This window comes from Sylvia atricapilla, chromosome 3 (assembly GCF_009819655.1).
Source record: "Sylvia atricapilla isolate bSylAtr1 chromosome 3, bSylAtr1.pri, whole genome shotgun sequence".
Classification (NCBI taxonomy): domain Eukaryota; kingdom Metazoa; phylum Chordata; class Aves; order Passeriformes; family Sylviidae; genus Sylvia; species Sylvia atricapilla.
The window spans coordinates 28,941,738-28,965,987 of NC_089142.1; the positions used below are offsets into that span (position 1 = coordinate 28,941,738).

Consider the following 24,250-nt stretch of genomic DNA (forward strand, 5'->3'; position numbering starts at 1 on the left):
ACTCTGCCTTTAGTCTGTTAAATGCAATGAAGTTTATATTTCCAAAATAAAATTCCAAATGTTTTGAAAAGTAATGCTTCATTTCAGTTAGGTATCTTTGTAGCAGGGATTTTCCCTGAACTTGCTGCAATTTTTAGAAGTAATATTTTTTCTGAAAATTATTCCATTTAAAAAATATAATATTTCAGTGAATTCCAAAAAATTTCTTCATGCAATCAAGGCAATTTTATTAGACAGCTATACTGTGAAATCTAGACAGGGTGATTTTGCATTCTCAGCTGGCCTCTGGAAGAGACAGGCCCCGCATGCAGCTGTAATATACAGCAGTTTGTGCAGCAGTTTCTGCTTCTTTACAATCCTCTTGATGTCTTCTTGAGCTCCTAGGCACTTTTTCTGGGATTTGGTCACTTTTGGGAAGCCTCTGAGCACACTGAGGATGCCTGCTGCTTCCAGGTGAGGCTAAGGTAAGGGCAGCAGTGGCAGCTTCTGACAAACTCTGCCAGCTGTCCCTGGGCAGTGGGCACCACAGCAGTGAGGACAGGCCCCCTCTGCCTGTGCCAGGATGAGGCTCTGGAGGAGCAGTTTGTGCAGCCATGGCAGGAGCAGCCAGCAGATGCAGCAGATGGCACAGCAGTTGATGCAGGGGGGCACAAAGAGGCCAGCAAACCTTCTCTGTCCAGCGTGCACACTTACAGATGGTGGTCACGAGGCACAGGACCCAAGCGCTACTGAAGGAGCACAGACAGCTGTTTGCTGTCAGACTTTTGTGCCCAGATGGAGGACACAGCTGTCTAAGTCCATAGGGCCTCACTCATTACAATCCTTTCTTGATTATTTTGAACGGTCATGGTGACTGGGAGAGGCTCCTGAAGACTGGAAAAGAGCAAATATCACTTCTGTCTTCACAAAGGAAGGTGCAGGGAACTACAGGCCAATAGGCTTCAACTCAATATCTGGCAATGTGAAAGAAGAAATCTTCCTGGAAGCAATTACCAAACTTAGAGGACAAGAAGGTGATTGGGATAGTCTGCAAGTCCTTTCTTATGAAAGGAAAATTTTGTTTGACCAAATACATTGCTTTCTACTATGATGTGACTAACTAGGTGGATGAGAGGTGAGCAGTGGATGCCAACCTCAGCTTTAGCAAAGCCTTTGACACGATCTCTCATTATCTTTGTAGACAAACTGACAAAGTACAGGGTAGATGGTGAAATGGATTTAAAAGTATCTGAAAAACAAGGTCCAGAAATTTTTCATTAGTGGCACAGTGTCCACTTGGAGACTAGTCATTAGTGATGTATCCCAGGGTTGTTCCTTGGGCCAGTACTGTCCAGTGTCCTCATTAACAGCCTGGAGAATGGGGAAGAATGTAGCAGAGAACTGGGACAAAAGAAATCCCATGAAGTTCAAGAATAGCAAATGTAAATTGAGCATCTAGGGGGACATAATCCCTGATATGAGCATACAGTGGAAACAAACTAGAAGAAAGCTTTGTGCTGAAGAACTTTTTGGACAATAAGCAGACCATGAGCCAGCAGGACAGGGCAACAATACCCTGGCCTGCATTTCAAAGAGCACTGCCAGCAGGTCAAGGGAGGTATCCTTCCCCTTTGCTCAGCGCTGGTGAGACCAGCTCCAGAAAGATAGAGACTTCCTCAGGGGGCTCAAAGTGCAACTGGAGAAACTTCCATGAAAGGAGAGGCTGAGAGCTGGGACTCTTCAGCCTGGAGAAGGCTCAGTGGGAATCTAATCAGTGTGTAAATATCTGGTGTGAGGGAATAAAGAAGAGGGAGACACATTCTCCTCAGTAGCATCTGGTGACAGGACAAGAGGCAATGGGTAAGAAATTAAAAAAAAAAAAAAAAAAAAAAAACAAAAACAAACCCACCCAGAATATTCTATCTGAACACAAGAAAGCACTTTCTTATTGTGAAGTTCAGCACATACTGGTGCAAGTTGACCAGAGAGGTTGTGGAGTCTCCATCTGTGGAGATATTCAAAAGCTGAGGAGACACAGTCCTGGACAGTTGATCCTACTTGAGGAAAGGGATTATACTAAATTATCTCAAGAGTTTCTTCCAACCCAGACAATTCTGTGGTTTTTATTTGGCTCTATCTTATCCTCAGCATAGTTGCCAACAACTTGATTTTTATGGATTAATAATTTTTTTAAAGTCTTTTCTATGTATTTAAACAGATCATTTTCCCATCATCGTGGTTTCCCTGGTTCCAGTGGTGAATTGGTTTCAAGCATTTAAAAATCTTTCTGCAATATCACGGCCATATCCTTGACTCTGTATTCCTTAGGATGTTGCAGGTGTCCCGAAGTAAATATTTTTGAAAGAACTTCCTTATTTTCAATAGTTGTGTTTATAATACCAAATACTTCACTTAAGAGGAAGTTATTTTAGCATTATCTTAGTAATAAATTAAACACTTCATAAAGCTGAGAATCTGTTGTCATATCTAGCGTTTCAACACTGATTTCACTAAAATTACATGTTTGGAGGGACCCTGTGGAATGCAGTATTTGCCTTATGTTAATAATCAGTTTACTTTCTGAGATTACAAGGTTTTCTAATCAAGCATTAATAGAGTTAGTTTGACAGAGTGGAAAATAAATGGATGGAGAGCTGTTAGATTTTTCTTAACATAATTATTTAAAGTGGCATCAAAATTAATTTAAATTCAGATTGCATTTATCTGATTCATAGAACTTAAATATTTCTTTGACATAATTTGTTTTCTAGTTCAATGAGTAAATGTTGTACTTAACCAATTATAAAACAAACCTTTCAGAACAACGATAATGTCTGCATTGCAGGTTAGCCTCCTGGCACAATGCAAAACATTTTCTTCACAGCTAAATCTCTGGAGTTTTGGAATCTCTTTTACTCTTCTCAGTCCTTCTTGACTTTGATGTAAGTTTTTTTTTTTTAAACATGCGAAGCTCCAATCTGATTTGATGTTTTAGTGAGAGTTCTATATGTTCTTTCATTCTGACATTTAACAGTCCAAAAAGGCTTAATGTAAAACAGTTTTTCTCCCAGAATGTCTCTACCTTGAAGTACATATCCAGTAAATTAGGATGCAGCATAAAATATTTTTTCCCACTTTGGCATTTAAAAATGAAATGAAAGGCTGAAATTTAGAATGCTAAAGACAGATTTGTCAATTAGGAAAATTCTGGGGTTTCCCTTGTTAATTTCCACTCTAGAAATTAAAATCTAACTGTTAATGGAATAGCAGAAATGGTTTAACTTTTAAGAGGCTCATTTAGAATTTCAAACTCCCTTCCAAATACTCTATTATTAACATTTCTTTTAATGTCTTTTAGCCAAAGGTATAGAAACATGAGAGAATAAGAAATTACATCTCATAGTTAAAAATTGAGGTATAAACTATCTAAATACAATTGAAAGCTATTTCTTTGAGTTATTTTGAAAAAAAAAATTAAACTTTTTCCCTTTTACACTTGAAAAATTGTGATTTTGTCTAGCAATTTGTTGGCAAAAGAGGTCATGGCATTCAAATTCTTGGCATTGCTATGCCCTTTTAATGATTTTTTTTGTTTGTTTGTTAAATTCATTTCAATTTTATGTAGTCTGGATAGGTGTTCCCTTAAAATGTTTTATTGATGTCATAATGAAGAAACTAGGGATTTTGTAAATCATTCCTAAAATCATTTTGGAAACCCAAGATTGAGCGCAGGAATGCTTCTGCATTAGTGAGGAGCTCCCTACTGACTTTTCTCCCAAAACAGGGGATTAGGCTCTGTGTGCTCTATTTTTCTGTGAGCTGTGTTTCTGTGAAAGGTTTTAATGGGGTATGATGAACAGACTTGCACTTGATTTCTGCAAACAGCCTAATTTCTTGCCTTCTGGCCTTATTTCCTGTGATTTCGCTCAGGTTTAACATCTAATACAGAGGTTAATTTGTAATGTGCTGGTTATCATAATACATCCTCAAGGCCAAAGTTAATAGGATTGAAGAAGGGATTGTACATTCATATCCTAACACTGTATTACTGAAGTTAACAAGGTTTCATTGTCTGCAAGATAGATTTTCAATTTAGGGGAGAGAATATCCCAACTCTTGCTGTAATCTGAGTTAGTGTAGGCACTGGAAATTGTCTGGCTGCTTGGTGGCAATTTAGGGCATCTGGAGGAGCAGTCTTTTAACTGCTCAGAGCTCCACTCATGTGGCTATGTTTAGGTCCCCAAGGTGCTGGCAGGCATCTGTGGGTTAGGCACTGTGAGACAGGGGTCTCCTGTTTTGGTTATATCTGTGCCTTTTCAAATCTGGTTTTGAGGATTAACTGAGACTCATAGTTTATCTTGGCAAACAAATTACATAAACCTCATTAATTTTGCATAGCAACTACAGTAGTTAAGACTTTAAAGCCCAGATTTCTGCTTTCCCTAGAACTAGTTCCTGTTTTGAAATGTGATGATGTGTTTCAAGAACCACTAATTAGCACTTTCCCTTGAAAATTCACATGGGTTTATTCTAAGAACTTTTGCCTTCATAGTCAAGTATAGAGTCTTTAAATTATTAATTCCATAAATCATGTAGTGTTCCTACATAGCTGCTTGATTTTATCCTTAAATAATCCACAGCTTATATTTGAGCACTAGGATTAGAGATTTTACCCCTCTAGAGAGGTGTGAATAGATGGGTATGCCATGATACAGCAGGGGGTTACAATACAGATTTTGAATTCTTCCACTGTGTGCTGGACCTGCAGCAGTGCCCAGGGGCAGCAGTCACAACCAGAGCACAAAGCCTATGGAAGGATGGCCGGAGCCTCTCTTCTGAACAACTTTCCATCCCATGTCAGGCAAAACTCATCAAGTCATTTCAATTCACAGGAGGGGTAAAGGAAGAGAGGAATAAAGAATGCAGCTGGCCACATACTTCAGCTAGGCATTCAGCTGGGTTTCCTGAAGCACATAATCTCTCATTTACTTTATTTTTAGTATTTCATCTTCTTTTGCCCCTAACCAAACTTGTTATTTGAATGAGTTGTCATTTGAGTGACTGACTTCCAGTCTGTCCTTTGGGAAAGAGCAAAGTAGCCTGCTGTACAGATTAGTTGGGGCCAGGCATTTCAGGAGTCAAGGGAACAGCATACAATATCAGTAACTTAGAAAACTTCTTATCACATTGATAGGCAGCAAAAATATATGCAGCACAAAGGAAAGAACCAGCAACTGTTTTGGTCTTCTTCAGGTATTCTAAGTAGCATTAGACAACTTGTTGACACCACATATCGTTTTTAAGTGAATGTAGGTGGTATTGCATTTTTTATTTAGTTAAAGAAACAATGTGATGCCTAGGACATTTATTTATATTTTGAGTGGTTTTATAACCTCAATATTTGCTCGGTGATCTAAGCTAAATAAAGGTAACAGGCCTCATGTGTGGGCTGTCAGCCCTCTGCACAGCAGAGTAGCGCTAAATACAGCTCTCATGGGGCTACCAAGACCCACTGCTGAGAAGGAGATGGGAACTGTGGCTCTCTGCTAAGCCCACTCTGTAGACCAGAGAGGGCACTGAGATGTTTTTCACTTGTTTCTTGCCAGAAGGATGACTCAAAATCAAAATGCAAATATTTAGTCATGATCTGGCTCATGGTCTGCTCAAGGCAGCATCATAATGGGCTTGTCAAAAACATTCTTCTAATTGTTTTAATTACCCTAAACAAAAATATGGACTATTTTTTTTATTTACACTGTCATTATAGTATGTATTTTAATTTTTTTCCCTGCTGATATTGAGAAGTCACAGAGAAGCAGGAGTGCTGACAAGTAGGTGGAGCTTTGGATATTACTAACATTGAAGTCTCTGTATCTGAAAGGCATAGCTGAAAGGCAGTGGCCTTTTATGAAATTTTGTATTAAATTTAAAATACTAAACCATTTATAAAGGTGCCTAGAGGCAAAAAAAAGGCTATAAAAAGCTTATGCCTCATACTGATCTGTGTGGTTGTTTTACATGCAACATTGCATAATAGCAATAATATGATGGGATAAAAAGTGAGGCAAGTGTTTGTTCTGTGTCTCACTGGGTATGCATTCTAGTAATTAATAAATGACAATTTTTATTTTTATAACTGGTTTTTATTCAGAAAGTTCATCAAGTCTTGTCTTTGTTATGTCATAAATCACATTTTAGTTCATCATGTAAACAGAGATAGTATTGCCTTCCCAACATATTCCATGTTTTCCTGTGTAATTAACACCTCGTTCACAGTTGTGTCTGCCAGTCAAAGCCCTGTCTTCTTCATCCTGACACTTCCTTGATACTTTGTTTAAACTGCCGTGACTCTAAGTGTCATCCTCAGGATACTTTAAATAAGTTCAAACAGGAAAAGGAAGGTGCTTCAAGAAGTCAGCGCTGTAGACCATTATAACTCAGAGGGACTATTTTAAAAGTATGGAGCAATTTATCGTTGTTTATTACATTATTACCTCTCAGTCTGTTTTTCTTACTCTCTAAGGGAAGTTTACTGTTGTGGGTTTTTTGTTTTTTTTTAAAAGGTCAGGAAATATCAGTTTCCACCTGTATTTCCAGAGTAGAGATCTGTCCAAAAGTATAGATGTAGAAAACTGCAGCCCCCTTTCCTTGTGCTTGTGTTCCTTTCCCAGGCTGTGCCCTGTCAGCCAGGCAAGCCCCCTAGTTCCTCAGTGAATTCCAGATTCAAAGTCAAGTTTTGACCAAACTCAAAAGTCACCCCATCTTAGCCCAGCTGAGTTCCCAGCTCCAGCAGGTCCCGGGGTTGCAGGGACAGTGTTACCAGCCCGGCAGAGGATGTGCTTGGGGTGGAAAGTCAGGGCCAGTAGAGCCTAGAGGCCAGTCTCAGCACCTTGTACTGAATTCTGGTTCTACAGCGTACCCTGAGCTGCCCCGGTTAGAGCCCTGCACGTGCAAGTGCTGGCAGGATTAAACAGCTCAGCACGTAACATATGTCTCAGCTAGTTAAGACCCAGGAATTTGGCACTCCAAATATGCTGAGGTGGTTTTGTTTCACACTGCCCTTAAAACACTGACTGAGGACATTCATAAAACTGTGGTGGCAGTGTACACGTTTTGTGGCCTCAACCCAATGGCTGAAACACCCACACAATCTTTGTTCTGTTGCTTCTTCAGCTTGAAGGGCTTGAGATACCTTCCTTTCTCAGCAGAGTCCCTGGCTTCTAGACAAGAGGTTGCCCTGGAGAGCTGCAGGGCACGAAGGAGAGGGATTTTCCACTCTTGCTGTCGTCCCCTCAGCACAGATCAAGATTAATGAAAAGCAGAGCATGAGTGCTTTCCTACAGATCAGGGCTCTCACCTGGAAAAGCAAAACTTTCACTTTCTGTTCCTGAGAATGCTTCTGCAGTCTATGTGATACTGTTATTTAATAAACTATAGAAGCAGGCTTAGAAGTAAGGGACCATGGCTTACAGAAATATCCCTATGTGTTAATTGAGAGCTGTCAGCCAGAATTTTAATTTCTTCACTTTTTAAGCCAAGTTTTCAGCAGGACACCCCCTAATGCTTAACATTAATTTACATTTGCCATATGTGAGGGAAAAGTTTACTCTTAATGGATATAATACTTTTTTCTTTGCCATTTGCACCCAGATATTAGTTGTTCTCAGCTGTTGTTTCTAAAAAATGTGCATCAGATTTCAGTTTGGCAATAAAGATGTTAATTCCTGTAAATTACTTCCATTTTTATGTTGATCTTCCTTTAAAAAAAGCGTATGTGAAAACAGTTGTTCAAGCAAACTCTCTACTAAAAAATTGTAATAGTTACATATGCATGTGTTTTTCAGAAACTGAGTGGAAAGTCTCCCCTAAGAAGACTTTTATGGACTTTATGTTTTAATGCAAATGATTTTGCATGCGCATTATATATACACAGATGGTAGTAATTGCACAAAGAAGGTGAATTGTTTTTGCAAACAAATCTCTGGCTTTTGTGCTCATTATCACATCCTAGAGAAGAAGGGTATGTGTGTTTGTTAATCGGGTTATACTGCACATGTGTACTGAGTGTGCAAGTCAGACTGCTGCAGCACAGTTTAATATCCCAACCTCCAGCGTATTCATACAAATATAATTTCTTTACACTTCATGAAGATACTTTGTTAATAGCAATAACGATATCAATGTTAATAACAAATATCAATGTGCACTCATATTTGAGATAAAGCTTTAAAATGTGACATTGTTACTGGGATGGGGATGCAAACGCAGTTTGTTGTAATTATTAAAAGCAATCCTAGAACTACTCATATTAGATAGTATTGCAGTATATAGTATTTTGGATGGGTTTGGATTTCTTTTCTTTGTTTTGCTAATACATAAGACAGTAAATCTTTTCTTAAAATTCTTAAGTCCCTAACCACAGCATTGATAAATGTCTGTTGTAATTTTTTGTTTCCAGGGTAGACGAGGCAAACCAGGCCTTCCAGGAAAACCGGGGCCACCAGGACCTCCTGTGAGTAACTAACAAGGGGAATGGGAAATTTTCACTTTGTCCTTGGACTTTGTTAACTCTTTTGTAGCAGGTTATTGGATCCTAATTATAGTTGAAAATAATTGATCTGTGTGTATTTTGCTATATTGAACAGCTACTACTGGTAGCCATTTGTTGCAGCAAAAATTAAAGGCCTGGGTCCACAAGTAGGAGGGACTATACAGTAGAGAAAGAACAAGATGGAAACTTCAGCAGAGGAAGCAGAAATTGGCATTTTAAAGAAAGACTGGCCATGTATGCTAACCGTGAATACTGTGCCTTCATTCCCTTTTCAAATTGCGTAATGCTCTGTAGAAGAAGGGATAATTTCTGTCTCAGAGGGGTAATTTGAAAGATGAAGGACTGTGTGAAGCATGTGCCAACTGTCTGAATGATGGGGAGGATTATACCCAGCACTGGAATGAGCACTCAGCTGTAGTTCAAATGAGTTGACTGAAGAATTAAAAAGATTAAGAAATACATGACTTTATGAAAGGATTTGTAATATGAAGAACTAAAGGGTTTAGCTGAGATCTAAGAGGTTTGGGATTTTTTCTTCTTCTCTATTTTTTTAAAAAAGATGAAGGATTTAAAATTCAAGTCAGGCATGAATGTATGTTAGTCTTCAATGAAAGCAGCCTTTTTTGGTAGAGGAAGACTTGGTCATATTGGTAAAATTCTCTGTATATTGCATTGTAAAATACTGTTGTGTGCAAATACAAAACAGCCATTCGAGGATTAAGTAAACTTCTGCTGCTTTACATTCTTGTGTATAAACAAAAAATTATAATCTCTTCTTTTGTTTACCTGGATAAAGGCAAATGGTTTATTCATTTGAATGTTTGATTCATATTCTTCAACCTGGTCTTACATGTAGAGAAGATAATAATGCACTGGTGCATGGGATACAATGGCTAAAATGGAACAGATGTCATCTACCCTCATCCAAAACAAAAGCTGCATAGATTTCATAAATAATTTTTTCTTGCATGATGTATTCAGAAAGAGGCGTTTATGATGGAATTAATTTATCCTGCATAAAACCAAACAGTTAAAAATCCCTCCCTTTCACTTTTTCCTCCTGCATACAGTCATATGGAAGCTTTGCTTGTTTGAGTCTTTTGCACAGTCCTAATGCTGAAATGGTATTGCACAGTGCAAGAAACCAAACAGAGGAAAGGAGTGATGCAGAATCTTTCTTAATACAAGTACCAAATATAACCTTTAATGGATAAAAAAGCAAACCATAGCAGAGGTCAATGTTAGACCTAATCTACTTCGTTTTTTGTGAGCTAGTGAAAAGCTGTCTCTGTGTTACAGATTTCTGCCATCCTAGATTTGCTGGCAGGTCAGGCTTGTGAAGATGTATGATCCTTGACAGATATACCAGAAATCTTGAGTGGAAGCGAAATTGTGCTTCTATTACTGAGACATATCTCAGATTTTCTTACAGCAAGTGGAAAGCTCAACTTTGTCAGCATGGCAACATCATTACAAGGAGCTCTGTATTGGGTACTGTAGCCTAGTACTACATACAGAAAAGCATTCCTTAAACAGCCATGGCTTAAATATTGGTTTAAAGTATTTGTTTCTGGTATAATTCTCTTGGTGCACTCCTCACTTTGGATACAGCTATACCACCATCTTGTGTTCCTCTTCCAAGACTGAGAACATAACACATAAAAAAGGCATACTCTAAAAGCAGTAATGCCTGCTAACATGCATTGGCAGGATCCCCTTATTTCAAGTGCCACAGCTTGTAAGCACCAAAAAAACTCCAACAGGATCCATCATTCCCCCTCTCTTTTTCAAGGCTCAAACTATATTAAGTTTTGCTGTGCTTCCAGTTAGTCTTCTCTCCTAATAGTAAGCAGCTTCTTCATGCATGTGGGTGCATTGCTAGTCCTTACTTTGGCTTTTCCAGAGTGCAACAGAACGGTCACACCCGCAGGGTGGTTGTTGTCATAAGTTTGGCATACACAGAGTACAAAGTGGTTAACAGATTGACTGAATACATAAAAATTAGACCGTCCAGTTTAAAAAAGTTTGGGGTTTGGCTGATGTTTAAAAAAAAAAAAAAAAAAGAAATTTGTTTTTGAGAAAAAGGAGATTTAGTCATTAATTGTTAGGGTAGTTACAGAATGCAGTGTGTGTTTGAAATTAATAAATCTACTGAATTTATTTATCAGTTTATGCCATGATGTTAAGTATTTCATTTAGATATTAGAAGTGCTCAGTACTGACAAAAAAGAAAAAAAAAAAGAAAACACAAAAACTGTGAGAGGGAAATACAATACTCAGGGTATTTATTATAAAGAACTGTCCTAACAACAATGTGTACATCTAGGGGAAATGACTGGGGTAAAATTAAAGAAAACTGGAAAGTTACAAAAATTGCAGTTAGAATACATGCTGTGCTTTCATGTGACAGGAATGTAAAAGCACCTGCTAACAGTCAAAAATCTACTTGTCACATGGCAGCATTTAGGACTTTTCTAACCTTCTCTCAATATCTCCTCTTTTTTTTTTTTTTTTTTTTTTTTCCTAACCTAATTTCTGGGGATTTTTTTTTCCAATAAAATTAGTGCTTGGTGTGAGTTTTAGTCCCTTAACATCATCTGCATAGATTGCTTAAAAACCTATATCACTGTCAGAAACAGAGATTGATTGGCATCTGGTAATGAAACTATTCAGCTTAAGTGGGATTTTCTACGAAATTTCTTCCAGATATCCTTTATTTTGTGTCATTTTTCCTTATCCTTTCTTTTATGGTTTTGTTTGTTTTTTTTTTTCTCTTTGGGACAAATCATGTGCTCACAAAAGGCAAGGAGTCAGTGAGGATTTTAATTGATCATTTTAAAATATTTTTAGAAACCTATGGAATATATTCCTCTGAGTAGTTTTTTACAGTCTATTACATATTATTGACTTTTAAGGTGTTCTTTGATTCCCTTCTGTTTCAGAATTCGTGGTATGCATCCTTGCTGTCTGATGTTTTTGAGTACTGTTCTGTTATTTCAGTACAGGAGAGCCGAGATGTTCACTCACACCCATCTCAATCCAGCGGGTAGCAATTTGTGCTGGATACAAAAATCCAAATGGAGCAGCAGCTCCCTCTAGTGCTTTCTGGCCCTTTCTCCGCTTTTAAAGCACCTGGATAGGGGTGAAAAGCTTCTGTAAAACACACTATTCACTTTGCTCTCACAAGCATTCTGAAAATTGTGATTGTAAAATCAATATCTCTGTACCTTTCAAATATATTTTATATATTTGCCTACTTCCATTTTCTTCTAAAGTCTTCTGAAAGAGAGTCTGTCACATGCTGTTACCCTGCTCAGCATGGCTCTTCATTGAAATTGAAATGCTGATTTTATTAAACAGAAAGAATTACTATGATAATAGGATGCTATGAGGTTGTAAGAACAGCATTTTGATCAGACTGCAGAACTGAGCTGATTTCTATTTTCTGCCATAGCTGCTAACTAAAAGTCTGTAGGATTCAGCGACACAGACAGGGTCCCCAGCAAACCACAGCTTATTTTGCATTATGCATTGACTTTCTAGATACCACGCCCTTTTATTTTAAAAGCAAGGCAAAGAATCACAGAATTAATACGATTGGGAGGGATCTCTATGGGTCATTTGATACAACCTTCCTGCTCAAGCAGGGACATCTGAAAGCACAGGATTGTGACCAGATGATTCTTGAATCATCTTCCAGCATCATTCTTCCACCAAGAAATACTCTACCACCTCTCTGGGCAGTCTGTTTCACCATGCTGTCACATGCAGTGTAATATGTGAAATGTATCTGACCTTGGGATCCTCAGCCTAAGGATGTACAGGCCCAATTCTGCACTCTTCACTTGAGCAAAGTCCTTCTCTGGTCTGGGGTTGTAGAATTACTATCTGCCTCATTTTGTGTAGTGTTCTGTTAAGAGGAGATAATTTATTTTTCTGTTTGTTCTGCCTGATATCTGTCACTGTTGAGGTTGGGGGTTTATTATTTATTTATTTTTCCCTTTACATTAATCAGCAGGTGTATTTATTTACATAGATGGGCTAGAGAACAGAAAAAAGGAGTTTTATTCATTTCTCCATTGAGAGTTAACTTTATCCTTCCAGTCCTAATTTTCTCTGTCTCTACTGGAACTATTATGACTGGAGGAATTCCATTTCTCAATTCCATTTCTCATTTTAGGGATTTGACTTGTTTTTAAAATCAAGAGTGCTAAGCTAGAGTTGTGCTACAGACTTGCACCAGTATAACAAAAAAATTCAGAAAAATTCCCTGACATGAGTCTGACTTTTGCCCAGCTGTTTTTTAGCAGAAGTGAAATGTTATCAGCACTGATTTGTCAAGGTAAGAAGCATGAGGTCTGCCTGTCCTGGCCAAACACACTCTTGTCCGACCTACCTGTGGCAGAGGTGGGAAAGAAACTTTGGATTAAATCACAGGCTAGTAAACTGTAATCACAATTATTCATTCTCTTAAACTGATACATCCAAAGGTGAGCTAATATTTTCAACCAATTGATGTAATTGATTAATTTCACAATTTCTATAGCTTTTGAAGCTCATCATTCAGTTTATCATTTACCTTTGCAAGAAGCTGAACTTGATATTTTTTTATCTCCTCAAGTATTTTTGCTTGGAAGATGAGCTTTGTATTACTCCCTAAATTTTTAAATTAAAATAAGGTTTCATTTTTTCCTGCATTGCACATGATGCAGTGGAGGAGTTCACTTGAACTTCTTCATTTAATTACATACACTTTTGGTTTTGTGATTCAATACGTATGTCAGTGCCCCCAAACTAGTTATCTTAAGTAGCCAGCAGTTCACCTTGGAAATTTCATTTCCTCTGCCTCAGGAAATACTGTCATTCCTCTACCAATATTTTGGAAGTGAGTGAATGTTATCGCTAATTACAATAAAGAAAAAATCAAAGCAATGATAAGTGAAAATTGTCAGTAGCATTTCTGGTTTCCCTGCACTTTCAGCGGCTTCTTAGAAGAATATTGGAAATGCTTACATTATAGTGTGGGAAGGGCTGGCAAAGATTGGTCAGATTGCTTGCTTCTATGCATTATGGTTTTTTATCCATATCAAAATGTTATTTATTTCTTGTGTCCTATTGACGTGGCAGACATCAAGTTTTCATCATTCTTTCCTTTTTCTCTTTGGAATAGTTATACAATATTGCACATCTGCCCTGAAGAGTTTCATGATGTTTTGCATTAAAATGAACAGAAAACCAGTGTCTTATTTTAATGGGCAGTCCCCAAAGTGAAATACAGCGATAAAGTAACTGCACTGAGTCACTTGCAGGCTGTGTTCTCTGAAATGGCCTGGTTTTGAGATGCAACCAGTGCAATTTGCTCCTTACCCGATTTATGCATGAACTGTGAGATTGGGTAGACTTTTTTAACAGTCTCATCTTTACAGAAATGCAGATGAACTATAAAAGTTAGGGAAGGAAGATACATTGTAAACCCCAGTAATTTTAAAGCTTGGAGCTATTTCCCTTTAAGCACCTGTGTTTCTATTCCTGCCTTGTCTGTACAAATAACATCTGAAACCTGTTTGCAGTTTTGGAAAACCATCAGGACACATTTTCAGTTCTTTTCTTATTCATACAACTCCACTCTCTGTGTGCTTCGCTTCTCTCAATTACACAACTTGATATTAGAAAAAAAAGGAAACAGTGCTCAAGTGGGGCTCAAAGTGGCAGATGTGCAAAATTCTCATTCAAAAGCTAAAAACTGCTGGTACAATAATTCTTCAACTGTTTTTACTTTAATTGCTTCTCCCCTTTTAAACCAATGCTGCTGGTTTGTTTGGTTTTTTGGGGGTTTTTTTGTCTGTAGAGACTTCAGAGTAGATTTGCAACTATATTAGTGTAGTGAAACAGTGGAAGAAAGAGACTATGGCTTAGGAAAAAAACCCTTGAATAAAAATATTTTCAGTTGTTGTGCACTTGTTTTACTAGTTTTTATTATCGAAAAATGATGGAAATATGAAATTATTACATTTATGTCAATTTTTGGAAAACAGAAATACTAAACTGGTAACGCAAAGGCTGGGGCATAGTCAAGAATGCAGCCCAAATGCCTAAAATTCTCCTTGACTATCTTAGTCATGAGACATTCTGAAGATTTTTAAGGATATGTTTGTTTTTCAAAACTGTGCCAATGTATTTTTCATCCTGTCAAAAATTATTTATTTTTGTACAAATAATATCTGAGAGTTTGGGGGTGAGGATACAGCATTAAGTTCTTCCTGGGTTGTGTGGCTGCAGCAGTTTCAGTCATGGAAAAAGAGTAAAAGAAGCATGGTACATGATATCAAATGCAAAGGGAAGATAAGTTCTTATTTTTGACTCCTTACAGTATTTCAGAATTCTCCAGGAATCCTGGGTTCAAGGATTCAATATGGCAGGTTTACAGTGTTGATGTTGAATTGTCCAGGCAGTGTCATCATAGTTCAATCCCAGTTCTGGATTGCCAGCTTTATTATGGATATCAAAGCAAAAATTCTGCCATTAACTTCAGAAGTCAGAGTGGAGTGAAATCTTAGTGAAAACATCATGACTACATGGATCTTACTTTTAACATAAATTTGAAGTGACAATTCACTTTGAAATAATGTGAATGTGCTTTTGTCTCTTCGAATGTAGGGAAGAAGGAGGAAGTGAAACACCTGAGATGTTTCACACAGCTTCCAAATTTTCCTAGTATCCACACTAGGACAAAAGCTGCAGAGGGTAAATTGTAATTTTAAAAAGCCCTGGAGGAGGAGAGTTGCTTTTGTGCTCTGTGTTACATCCAGGTCAATCAGGCTAAGTGATTTACTTGAATATATGGTTATCTTATTAATACAATCAAACATTTCTTACAGCTTCCATGAGTGGTTGTTGTTCATACTGCATTATGTGAAAGCTTCCACTCAAAGAGAGTAACTGTGCTAATTTGTAAATTTAACTGAGTCTTAGTTCATATGTTCTTGACTGTACTTTCTGTGTTCTGCTTCATCTACCAAACTTAAAAATCTCATTGAAGGCATGCTTTTTGGCAGAATACGCCTAAAAATGGGGGGATTTCATGTCCAAAAATGTTTTTTCCCAAACACATTTTTCAGTGTTTCTGTACTAAATGTTCATTTGATCAAGAAGTTCCTTTTTTCAGTGTTGAATTTTTTTATGAAACGTGTGTTTAAGTAAAAACTTGCAATGCTAATTTTTTTTAACTAGGAAGTTAATATTCTGGAGAACTCTGGCTTTCCTCAATTTCACTTGCTCCCAGGTTAAAAAGCTATCTGTTTACTCACACTAGGAGCTGCTTCTACATCGAAATTTGTGTAGTGGAAGGAGTTTTGAAATGCTGCAGAACAAGAATGTTGTTCATACCAGAAGGGACTTGTATTAAAATTGATATGGATTTCATTTCTGCTTTCTCTGACTGACCTATTCACTTGAAAATATGTTGCTGGTGTTCAAAATTCAGAGATTAAAAAACTGACTTTCTTCTTCCTCTGTGCGAGAAAAAGGAAATAATGAAGTTACAGAAGATAATTTACTGTACACTCAAAAATCAAAAACTTTTACATCCCCACTGCTCTTTAAATATAGATATGCAAACATAAAATTAGTGAAATTAAAATTACCTTCTGATGCATATTTTTCCATATAGGGTCCTTCTGGACTTAAAGGAATCCTGGATTCATTGAGCAAGCATTATAATGAGGTATGGAGATCTGATTTGGTGTCTGTGTGGGTTTATGACTAAGTCGTATCTGAGGTAGAAATGACCACAATTTTGATCCCTGTGAACTACATTCTAAATTAATTCAAAAGGTAATTTCTTTCCTCTTTTGCATCCCTTTACAAGTTTCAGTCCACACTCCAGTCTCATACCTGCTGTGTCATCTATCTTGCTCCATGTGTCTTGTCTCCTGTCTATCTTCTACTTACTTGCTTTTGACTGGTAAAACTCAAAAAGAAGATGTGTGGACCACCTAGCTGTTAGTGAGAAGCACCAGCACTCCATTTCTAAACCAAATTGCTTTAAACTTGACATTTCTTTCTTGACCAACTCTGTCATGATTCTAGGAGTAAAATAGAAAGACAAGGAGGCAAAATCTTGAAAAGATCTGCCAGCAGTCCATGAGAATTGTCCTTGTGTCTGTGTTGTTAATAAAAATACTGTGTCAATTATAAAACCACCTGCAGCTAAAAGAACTTAAAAGAAAAAAAAATGTTTAAATTGCATAGGGCTGTGTACAACTTGACAGAGTTTTTACATTCTTACTGCAGGTATTTCAAGTCATTTAAGCTGTAGTAGTGTCTATCATTTTATGAGAATAGAGAAGTTTGCTTAATTGATTTGGGAGCATGTAACCCCTCTGATCAGAAAACTATTTCATTCAAAGATTCATGATCCACTCTTGCAGTATTATTTCCCCAGCACAGTGGTTAATGTGTGTATCACAACTTAAGTCATGCAGGTCAGGCCTGGAGGGAATTAATTTTATTTAACATTGGAATGCATTAACTATAAAGAGCATGTGTATTCAGGGTGTTTTTCTTATATAACATTCCCTGATGAATGCTAAAATCTTTCCTTGAACAGGGACTCTGGAGTTAAATTGGTGTTAAACATACATTTCCTGCTGTTTTTATCACTGAAGTTATTTCTCTGATATTAATTCTGATATTTAAAACATTCCAAATCATTATATAACCTTAGAAGCATGAATTAGGAATTAAGCATAGAGCGTTTTATTCATAGAGACCTAATTTCCATATTTGGTCTCCTGTTCCATATATATGTGTTGAAGTTTTATATATTTTGGTTTTTACGTTTGGTTTCCTTACCAGTTTCTTTTTTCCTGCCAAAGAGCTTTCACTGATACCAGCACTCTTTCCTCTATTGATTCCATATTTATGGTAGCTCATTTCCCACCTCTGCCTTATCAATCTCTTTTATCCTGATAGTCCCTTTAAGGTTAATTCTGCAAGAGGAAATACAAACAGTGACAATCTCCAGGAAATGAAACACATCTGTTTCCTAAAGTCATATTTCTTGCAATTATAAAGCTCTAGGTATTCTTAAGGTAGCTTGTATTTCCTAATTAACAAGATTCTGGAAAAAATGTAGACCAGCTGGTATGTGTCTATAAATTAATTATCTTTTAAATCCTGGATAGGTTACCAACTTTCTTCTTCCTTCAGCTGTCTGGTTTGAAGGTTTTAATGACTCTGTCATGAGCAATTAACTGTTCGACAAGGAAATGCTGTATGACTCCAGATGAAAGAGGAGTTGGCTTTCTGATTCAAATAGAAGGTTCTAAATATGCAAATTTTAACTAAATACTCAGACCCTTCTAAAATCAACCTGAGTCTCCAACAACAAATATATTAATTTCTATGCATTTTATTATGGGAATGGGATATTCTGATCAAGGACAAGACCAAGAGGTCTTCAAAGAAAAGAACAGCCTCTCTGCTTTACCATTGATTCACTTAGGTAGATGTATGTACCAGTAACTTGTCTTTTTTCCTTGCTGTTACCTAGTATGACAGAAGCTGATTTTGTCCACAGCAGCTTGGAGGCATCAAGCAGTCTTTCACATTCCAGTATTGAATATGCAGTGTGCCTCAGTTGTTTGTATTGGTAAAATGATATTTGAGTGATACTCTGAGGTTTTTGAGGTTCCTTACAGCACAGGGAATGGTGGTGTCATTTTCCATCATTTTATCCATGTTCTCAAGGATGTCACAAAGTCTTCTTTCAGTTTGGTGTTTAAAGTGTTCAGGTATTGACCACATTTTAGTTGTTATAGATATTTTCACTTTTGTTTTGTTTTGGTTTGGTTGGGTTTTTTTCAAAAATAAACAAACAGAAAAATATTAGGATATTAGTATGGCTTCTTTGTGTTGCTATTTCTAGGAACCATGAGAAACTGATAACAAGAAATGTGGTGGCTCTTAAGACCTATCATAACTAATAATGTTTTTTTCCTCTTTCTCTAATTTCTCTGTTTCTTATCAGATTATTTGCAATTTTTCTGATTGCTGTATGGTAATTACTGATTGATGTAATAAGTATTGGTAATTGCACAACATATTTAAATAATTTATTGCAGCCAGGATTTTTCTGGGTCAGCATCAATCACTTTATCAGAGTGATTTTTAAGGAGGTTGGAGTGCAAGCCTTTGAAAGCATAATTTACTTGATCCATATACACAGTAAAAGAGCACTATAAATACAGTTGCTGATTGCGGCAGCAAATTGTGCTGAACAGCAGACCAGGATCAGCAGTCTTTCTTTAATGAAGGTGAGAGGAACCTGCTGAGTTTAAGTAGTAGCATTGATCCTTAATGGGGTGGGAGACAGTGCTGGACCATTGCTTCCTCATTCTTCCTGTGTGCCTGTTTTCACATTTTTTTATTCCTTCTTGTTATGTCTTTTGCTTTTTCTGGATAAATCAGATGCTTTGCATGTGTTTGATAAATGCATTTTGTTCTCTTCTTTTTGCCAAGAAACTAGTTCTGCCCTGTACTGTGTTATATACCTTCAGAGATGGATAAATGATACCTCATAATTTGCATTTATATACTCTCAGGCCTCTGTTATCCTTTGCTTGGGCTTTCAAGGCCTCTGTTTATCATCCTTCTTATTTACCAGTTATATGTAGATATAAGGTCATTTACCAAACTTGCTTCTAAATATCTTTGGAAAGGGCATGCAGATCAGTTTAATCAAAAATGTTCTCCAACACATAAAAATAAAAAATTAAACCCAAACACAAAGAAATTGAAACTACAACACAATCTAGTCAGGAAATGCTTCAGAATCATTATAATTTCTAGCAATTTTAGGTAATTATGGGATAGTTCATTATTAATTTTCTAAGAATCTTTTTTTTGCTTTGGCATATTTTACTTACATTTGGTTGTAAAGACCAAATTATCTATACCAATGCAAAGGACATAAGGGTAGTTATTTAAAAAACAAACAAACAAACAAACAAAAGCCCCACACACCACAAATTAGTATCATTTGTAGTGTACTCACTGTAACCAATACCTGAATTCTCATTCCAGTGGTAGTCAAATACTTCACATCAATACTCAGGTATCTGGGTACCTGCCTCTTGCTCTGAAGTTAATTTTGATAATTAGTGTGGCTATCAGTGTTACAAACCCTAAACACCGTGGAGAATCCATCAGGAAATTAGCTTTTCTAAAATTTTTTTTTTCAATTTATGTTCAATTACCATATTCTGAAAGTATTAACATGGTGTAAATGGCACATGTAGTCATTGTGATGTTTTCCCATTTTACAGCTATAGAAACTGGAACATGGCAAGGGGAGTTGGTTTACTCAGGGTTTTTGCTCACCCCAGGACTGGGATTCCCTTAGTCTTGACTGGAGATCATTTTTCAGGGTTATTGGGGTTTTCTTTTTTCCATTGTCATTGCAAAAAAAACATGCTCCCCTTAGGAAGTCTGACTTTGTGAAAAGAAAACCATTTGTTTTGTGTTTTATTGTCTTTACCTTGTACAGAAGAGTAAATAAATGCAGTGCAACAACGGCTGAGCAAGTATACAACCTGAAGCTCTAGTCCTTAAGTCTGTCTTCTTTGAGAAGCAATGTGAGGAGTCTGTTCCCTCTCCGTTGTCTTACTGCTGTAGTAGATTTAAATTAGTTCTACTTTTTTTTTGCATTTCATGGTGCTCAAAAGTAAAAGGCTTGCGATTCTTTCTCATAGAAATGAAGTTTTCTGTTCTTTTCTTACATACTTGGGAAAGGTATTGTAACAATGAGCATAAAAATATGTTCTTTGTGTTGAACTTAAAAAATTAGAGATTTGCATATCAATAGTCAATGCAGACATTTCCCTTTTATGCTTCCGTTCATTTTCTGCTAGTGTGGCAGGAGTGTGAATGCGTGATAAAGGATGTGTTCTGCAATACACTACCTAGTTGTACTGCATTGGCACTTATTATAATTCCCTGTCTAGTGGTAAAATAGGACTTCTGAATTTACAGCTGATAAATTACAATAAATTTTTACAGTAAATAAATTGTTACTGGAAGTTAATAGTGACATTTTCTGATCTTTGTGGTGATATTTCTTTCCAGAGTGATACAAGACTACTAGGAGTGCTTGGGACCCCTGGACTTAAAGGCCAGAAGGGAGACATTGTAAGCATTTGGGATGAATTCAGAGAAGTTTCAAAGTGCCTACCCAGCATGTCCCTGCCACCCTTAACAAAGTGATTTATTTATTTGATTTTATTTATTTGATTTGATTTATCCCAACGGGCTTTCAAGGTATAGATTTTTGAGATGACTGGCACTTTGATCTGTGTAGCCCAATATCCAACTCATCATGCTATCCTGCAGTGGCAACTACTCTCTCCTCTAGTATAAATAGAAAAGGGAAATGCTGAAAGAATTATGTATGGTTTCTATAATGCCATCTGAGAAGTCAAATGAGCTGCTCTGCCTGTTATATGGAATGACTATGAAAAAGTTGAAATTCAGAAAATATTATGGATAGTGAATAATGAATATTTAAAGCAGTTTCTCTGCTTTCCATATCAAAAATACTCATAGACAGCCTCTAAAAATTACATGGAAATCAAATTCTGAATCCACACCATATGGCACTATATTGTTATAGTTATCTGTCTTGTATAAAGAGCTCACCATATTTTAACAATTGTATCCTTTTCAAACTTGAAGGAGAAGAGACAAATGCTCTGGATATATGACAGAATTGACAACATTTTACTGAGAAGCCTGCAGATCTGCTATAGAAAACAGCCATTTATATTCATTTTCAGATGTTTAACCTAAATTTCCATTGTAACAATAATTAATATTTTGTGGCCCACACAGAACAAAGCACAGTTAAAGAAGAGGAGGAGATTATTTACATTTTCCAGAATATAAAGATTTTAAATATAATTAATTTTGTTTAAAGGGTCAAAAAGGAGAATTGGGGATGACTGGTGCAAAAGGAGAAAAGGTGAGTTAATTCCTGCCTTCTGTGCTCCTGTGTTTACTAGATGTTGATGCAATGTACTGATTATGAATGAAATCTTATAAAATATACAGAAGATCAAGAAAAAAATATTTGGGCATTGGAAAAGTTGTCAGTCTCTAAATGTCCTTAGTATTTTATTCAAGTCCCTCCTTGGGAAGGTATTTACACATCCAAGTAAATTTCCTGTTCTACCAGCTCACAAAGTCCTTAGCTTTAAAAACATTCACACTTTACTTACTACCAGTTTAAAATTATTTTTATATAAGTTTATGACCAGAGGCTGCCTCATGAATTAGGTGCTGGTGATACTTTTCCAAGTTATGTATGTGATCTTCAATATCTATATGAAAAAACAAGCTTTAAATTATTAAAATATAGAAATCAGAATTCTAATTTAGTATGTTTGAGTTTAAGCATAAATTTAACAGTATGATTTGAGAGGTATTACTTGGGAACAGACATATATTTTACTTTTCTCAGAACATGGGCTGTACGTAGTTCTACTGATTTTTAGGTGTCAGGTGATTTTGCCATTCAGCTGTGAGGCTTCTTGGTTCCTTTGGTCATATAATATAATATTTATTTTTTTATATATATACATATCATAGTTTTCATGCAGGCAGAATCATTATTTTTACTTCCTTGGTATCACAGGTTTATGATTTTGTGTGTTATAAAGCACATGTGTTTGAGAATTTTTTTCAGATTTGGGGACATAATCACTCTTTTTACTTCGTGTTCCTGACCCTCCCTTGTGCTCCTGCTTGAAAGGATCATAGATGTCATGGTACTGGCATTAAATCAACATCCTCCCTCAAATAAACTTTTGTAGTCCATATATTTGTATTTTAGACAGGTTTAAAACAGCCATATTTTCTGGACTCTTCAGCAAAACCAAACATATGTACCATTTACCATTTTAAATAAATCTGTTAACCTCCTTTGTACTTTTCCTTAGGGAGAGCCTTCTGAAAAAGGGGACAAGGGAGACCCAGTAAGTGTAGCATGTCTTGAACTGCTGTGAATAAAGTACATTTGAGATTACGTTGATTCCATATTCATTCCGTAATTATTTTCTTTGTAGACATTCATTAGATGTAGGGATTATGTGGGATACCATATGTATTGTCTCCTTACATGTGCATCAAGGTCTCCAAGGTTATAAACAAAAAAAACAGAGGTGCCTGGTTTTTCAGCATTTCTGTTGCTGGTACTATCCATGTACTAAACTGAGTTTAGAGCACCTGCTTTTTTTTATTCCCTGGAGGTTCTTTCTTTCAGCTTTTTCACAAAGTTTTATGTGGACTGAACTGTACTGTTTTGATGCCACCAGAGTGGCATTTACTATCAGGCTGTTCATACAATCATATTTTGTGTGCATAATTTTTTTTCTTTTTTTGAAGCAAATTTTCAGATAATGCATTCTGTAAGAGTCTGTTCATCTATGTTCCGTATTTGTAATTAGTTATTGTCCTCTCCTCTGATATTTGACAAAATCTAGTTATGTTTTTAATATAAAACTGAAGGTTGCTGAGATATTTTTGGTTAACACACTATAATAATCAGAATAAGTCCTACTGTAATAATGTGTGGGTTTGGAGGTGAATACTGGATAGCAGAAGAGATGTAGTGGTGAAGAATAGGCTTTTGACTGGAAATATTCTTAAGGACATGTAGTGTTTTCAAACATTTTTCCTTTAAAACATTGGGAAAACTTGCAAAAAATTAGGTTGCAAAAGGAATGTCTTTTAGAGTTTTCAAAAGCCATCAGAAATTATTTAATATTTTCTCAAGATTTAAGTTTGTAAATTGTATTACAGTATTTTAAGGTAGCAAATTAAACTCTTGTTTGGTCCTGCTTAAATTTTTAACTTCTTATGGTTATATTTATTATTTTCAGGGAGAGACTGGAATGGAGGGATCAAAAGGAAATAAGGTATTTTTACACTTGTTCATGCTGTATACATTGTAAGTATAAGCAGCTGATACTGGGAGACATAGCAGTAAACTTGGACTTTTTTGTTTTCTCAAACAAAATCATTAGGGTGAAATGGGAGATCCTGGACCGCCGGGTCTGATTGGAAATCCAGGATCACAGGTAAGTGAAAGTTATTTCATCCAATAATAATTGCATTCTATGCTGTTATATAAGTGGACTCTGAGGCTATCAACTTTTTAGCAAGTACTAATGAGCAAAGAATGCAAATAGTTTATATCAAAAGTTTGTGCTTGGATGATAGGTATTTTACATAAAATTTACATTTTACATCAAGTTCTTGTTGTTTTCAGTGTCACTCAGAAAGGAATATTTAAGCAACACTTGTGTTATTTTGTCACTTGAGAATATGAGCACCCATTTTTCAATTAGAAATCCACTGGTAGCTGGGTGTATCCTCCTAAGGCATTAGTGAGGCGAGGAGTAACCACTGCCAGTAGCTCCTTTGTTTAATTTAAAGAGACAGCAGGTAATGTTAAAGCAATCATGGCCTTGCTTTGAGTCTATCCACACAGGCAAAACTCAAGAAGTGTGGACTGGATGAGTGGACAGTGAGGTGGATTCAGAGCTGGCTGAACAGCAGATACCAGAGGGTGATGATCATGGCACAGAGTCTAGTTGGAGGCCTGTCACTGGTGGTGTCCACCAGGGTTCAATACTGGGCCCAGTCTTGTTAACTGGTTCATCA

At 36.5% G+C, this 24,250-nt stretch overlaps 1 protein-coding gene across 1 annotated transcript in view; it reads left to right on the top strand.

The window, feature by feature from the left end:
* COL19A1 (collagen type XIX alpha 1 chain) overlaps nt 1-24,250 on the top strand; it is a 172,210-nt gene that overhangs the window by 107,992 nt on the left and 39,968 nt on the right. The window contains 7 exon segments of the mRNA XM_066314266.1: nt 8,438-8,491; nt 16,200-16,253; nt 20,657-20,719; nt 21,504-21,548; nt 22,525-22,560; nt 23,467-23,502; nt 23,611-23,664. Coding sequence (XP_066170363.1) covers nt 8,438-8,491; nt 16,200-16,253; nt 20,657-20,719; nt 21,504-21,548; nt 22,525-22,560; nt 23,467-23,502; nt 23,611-23,664 — 342 coding nt within the window.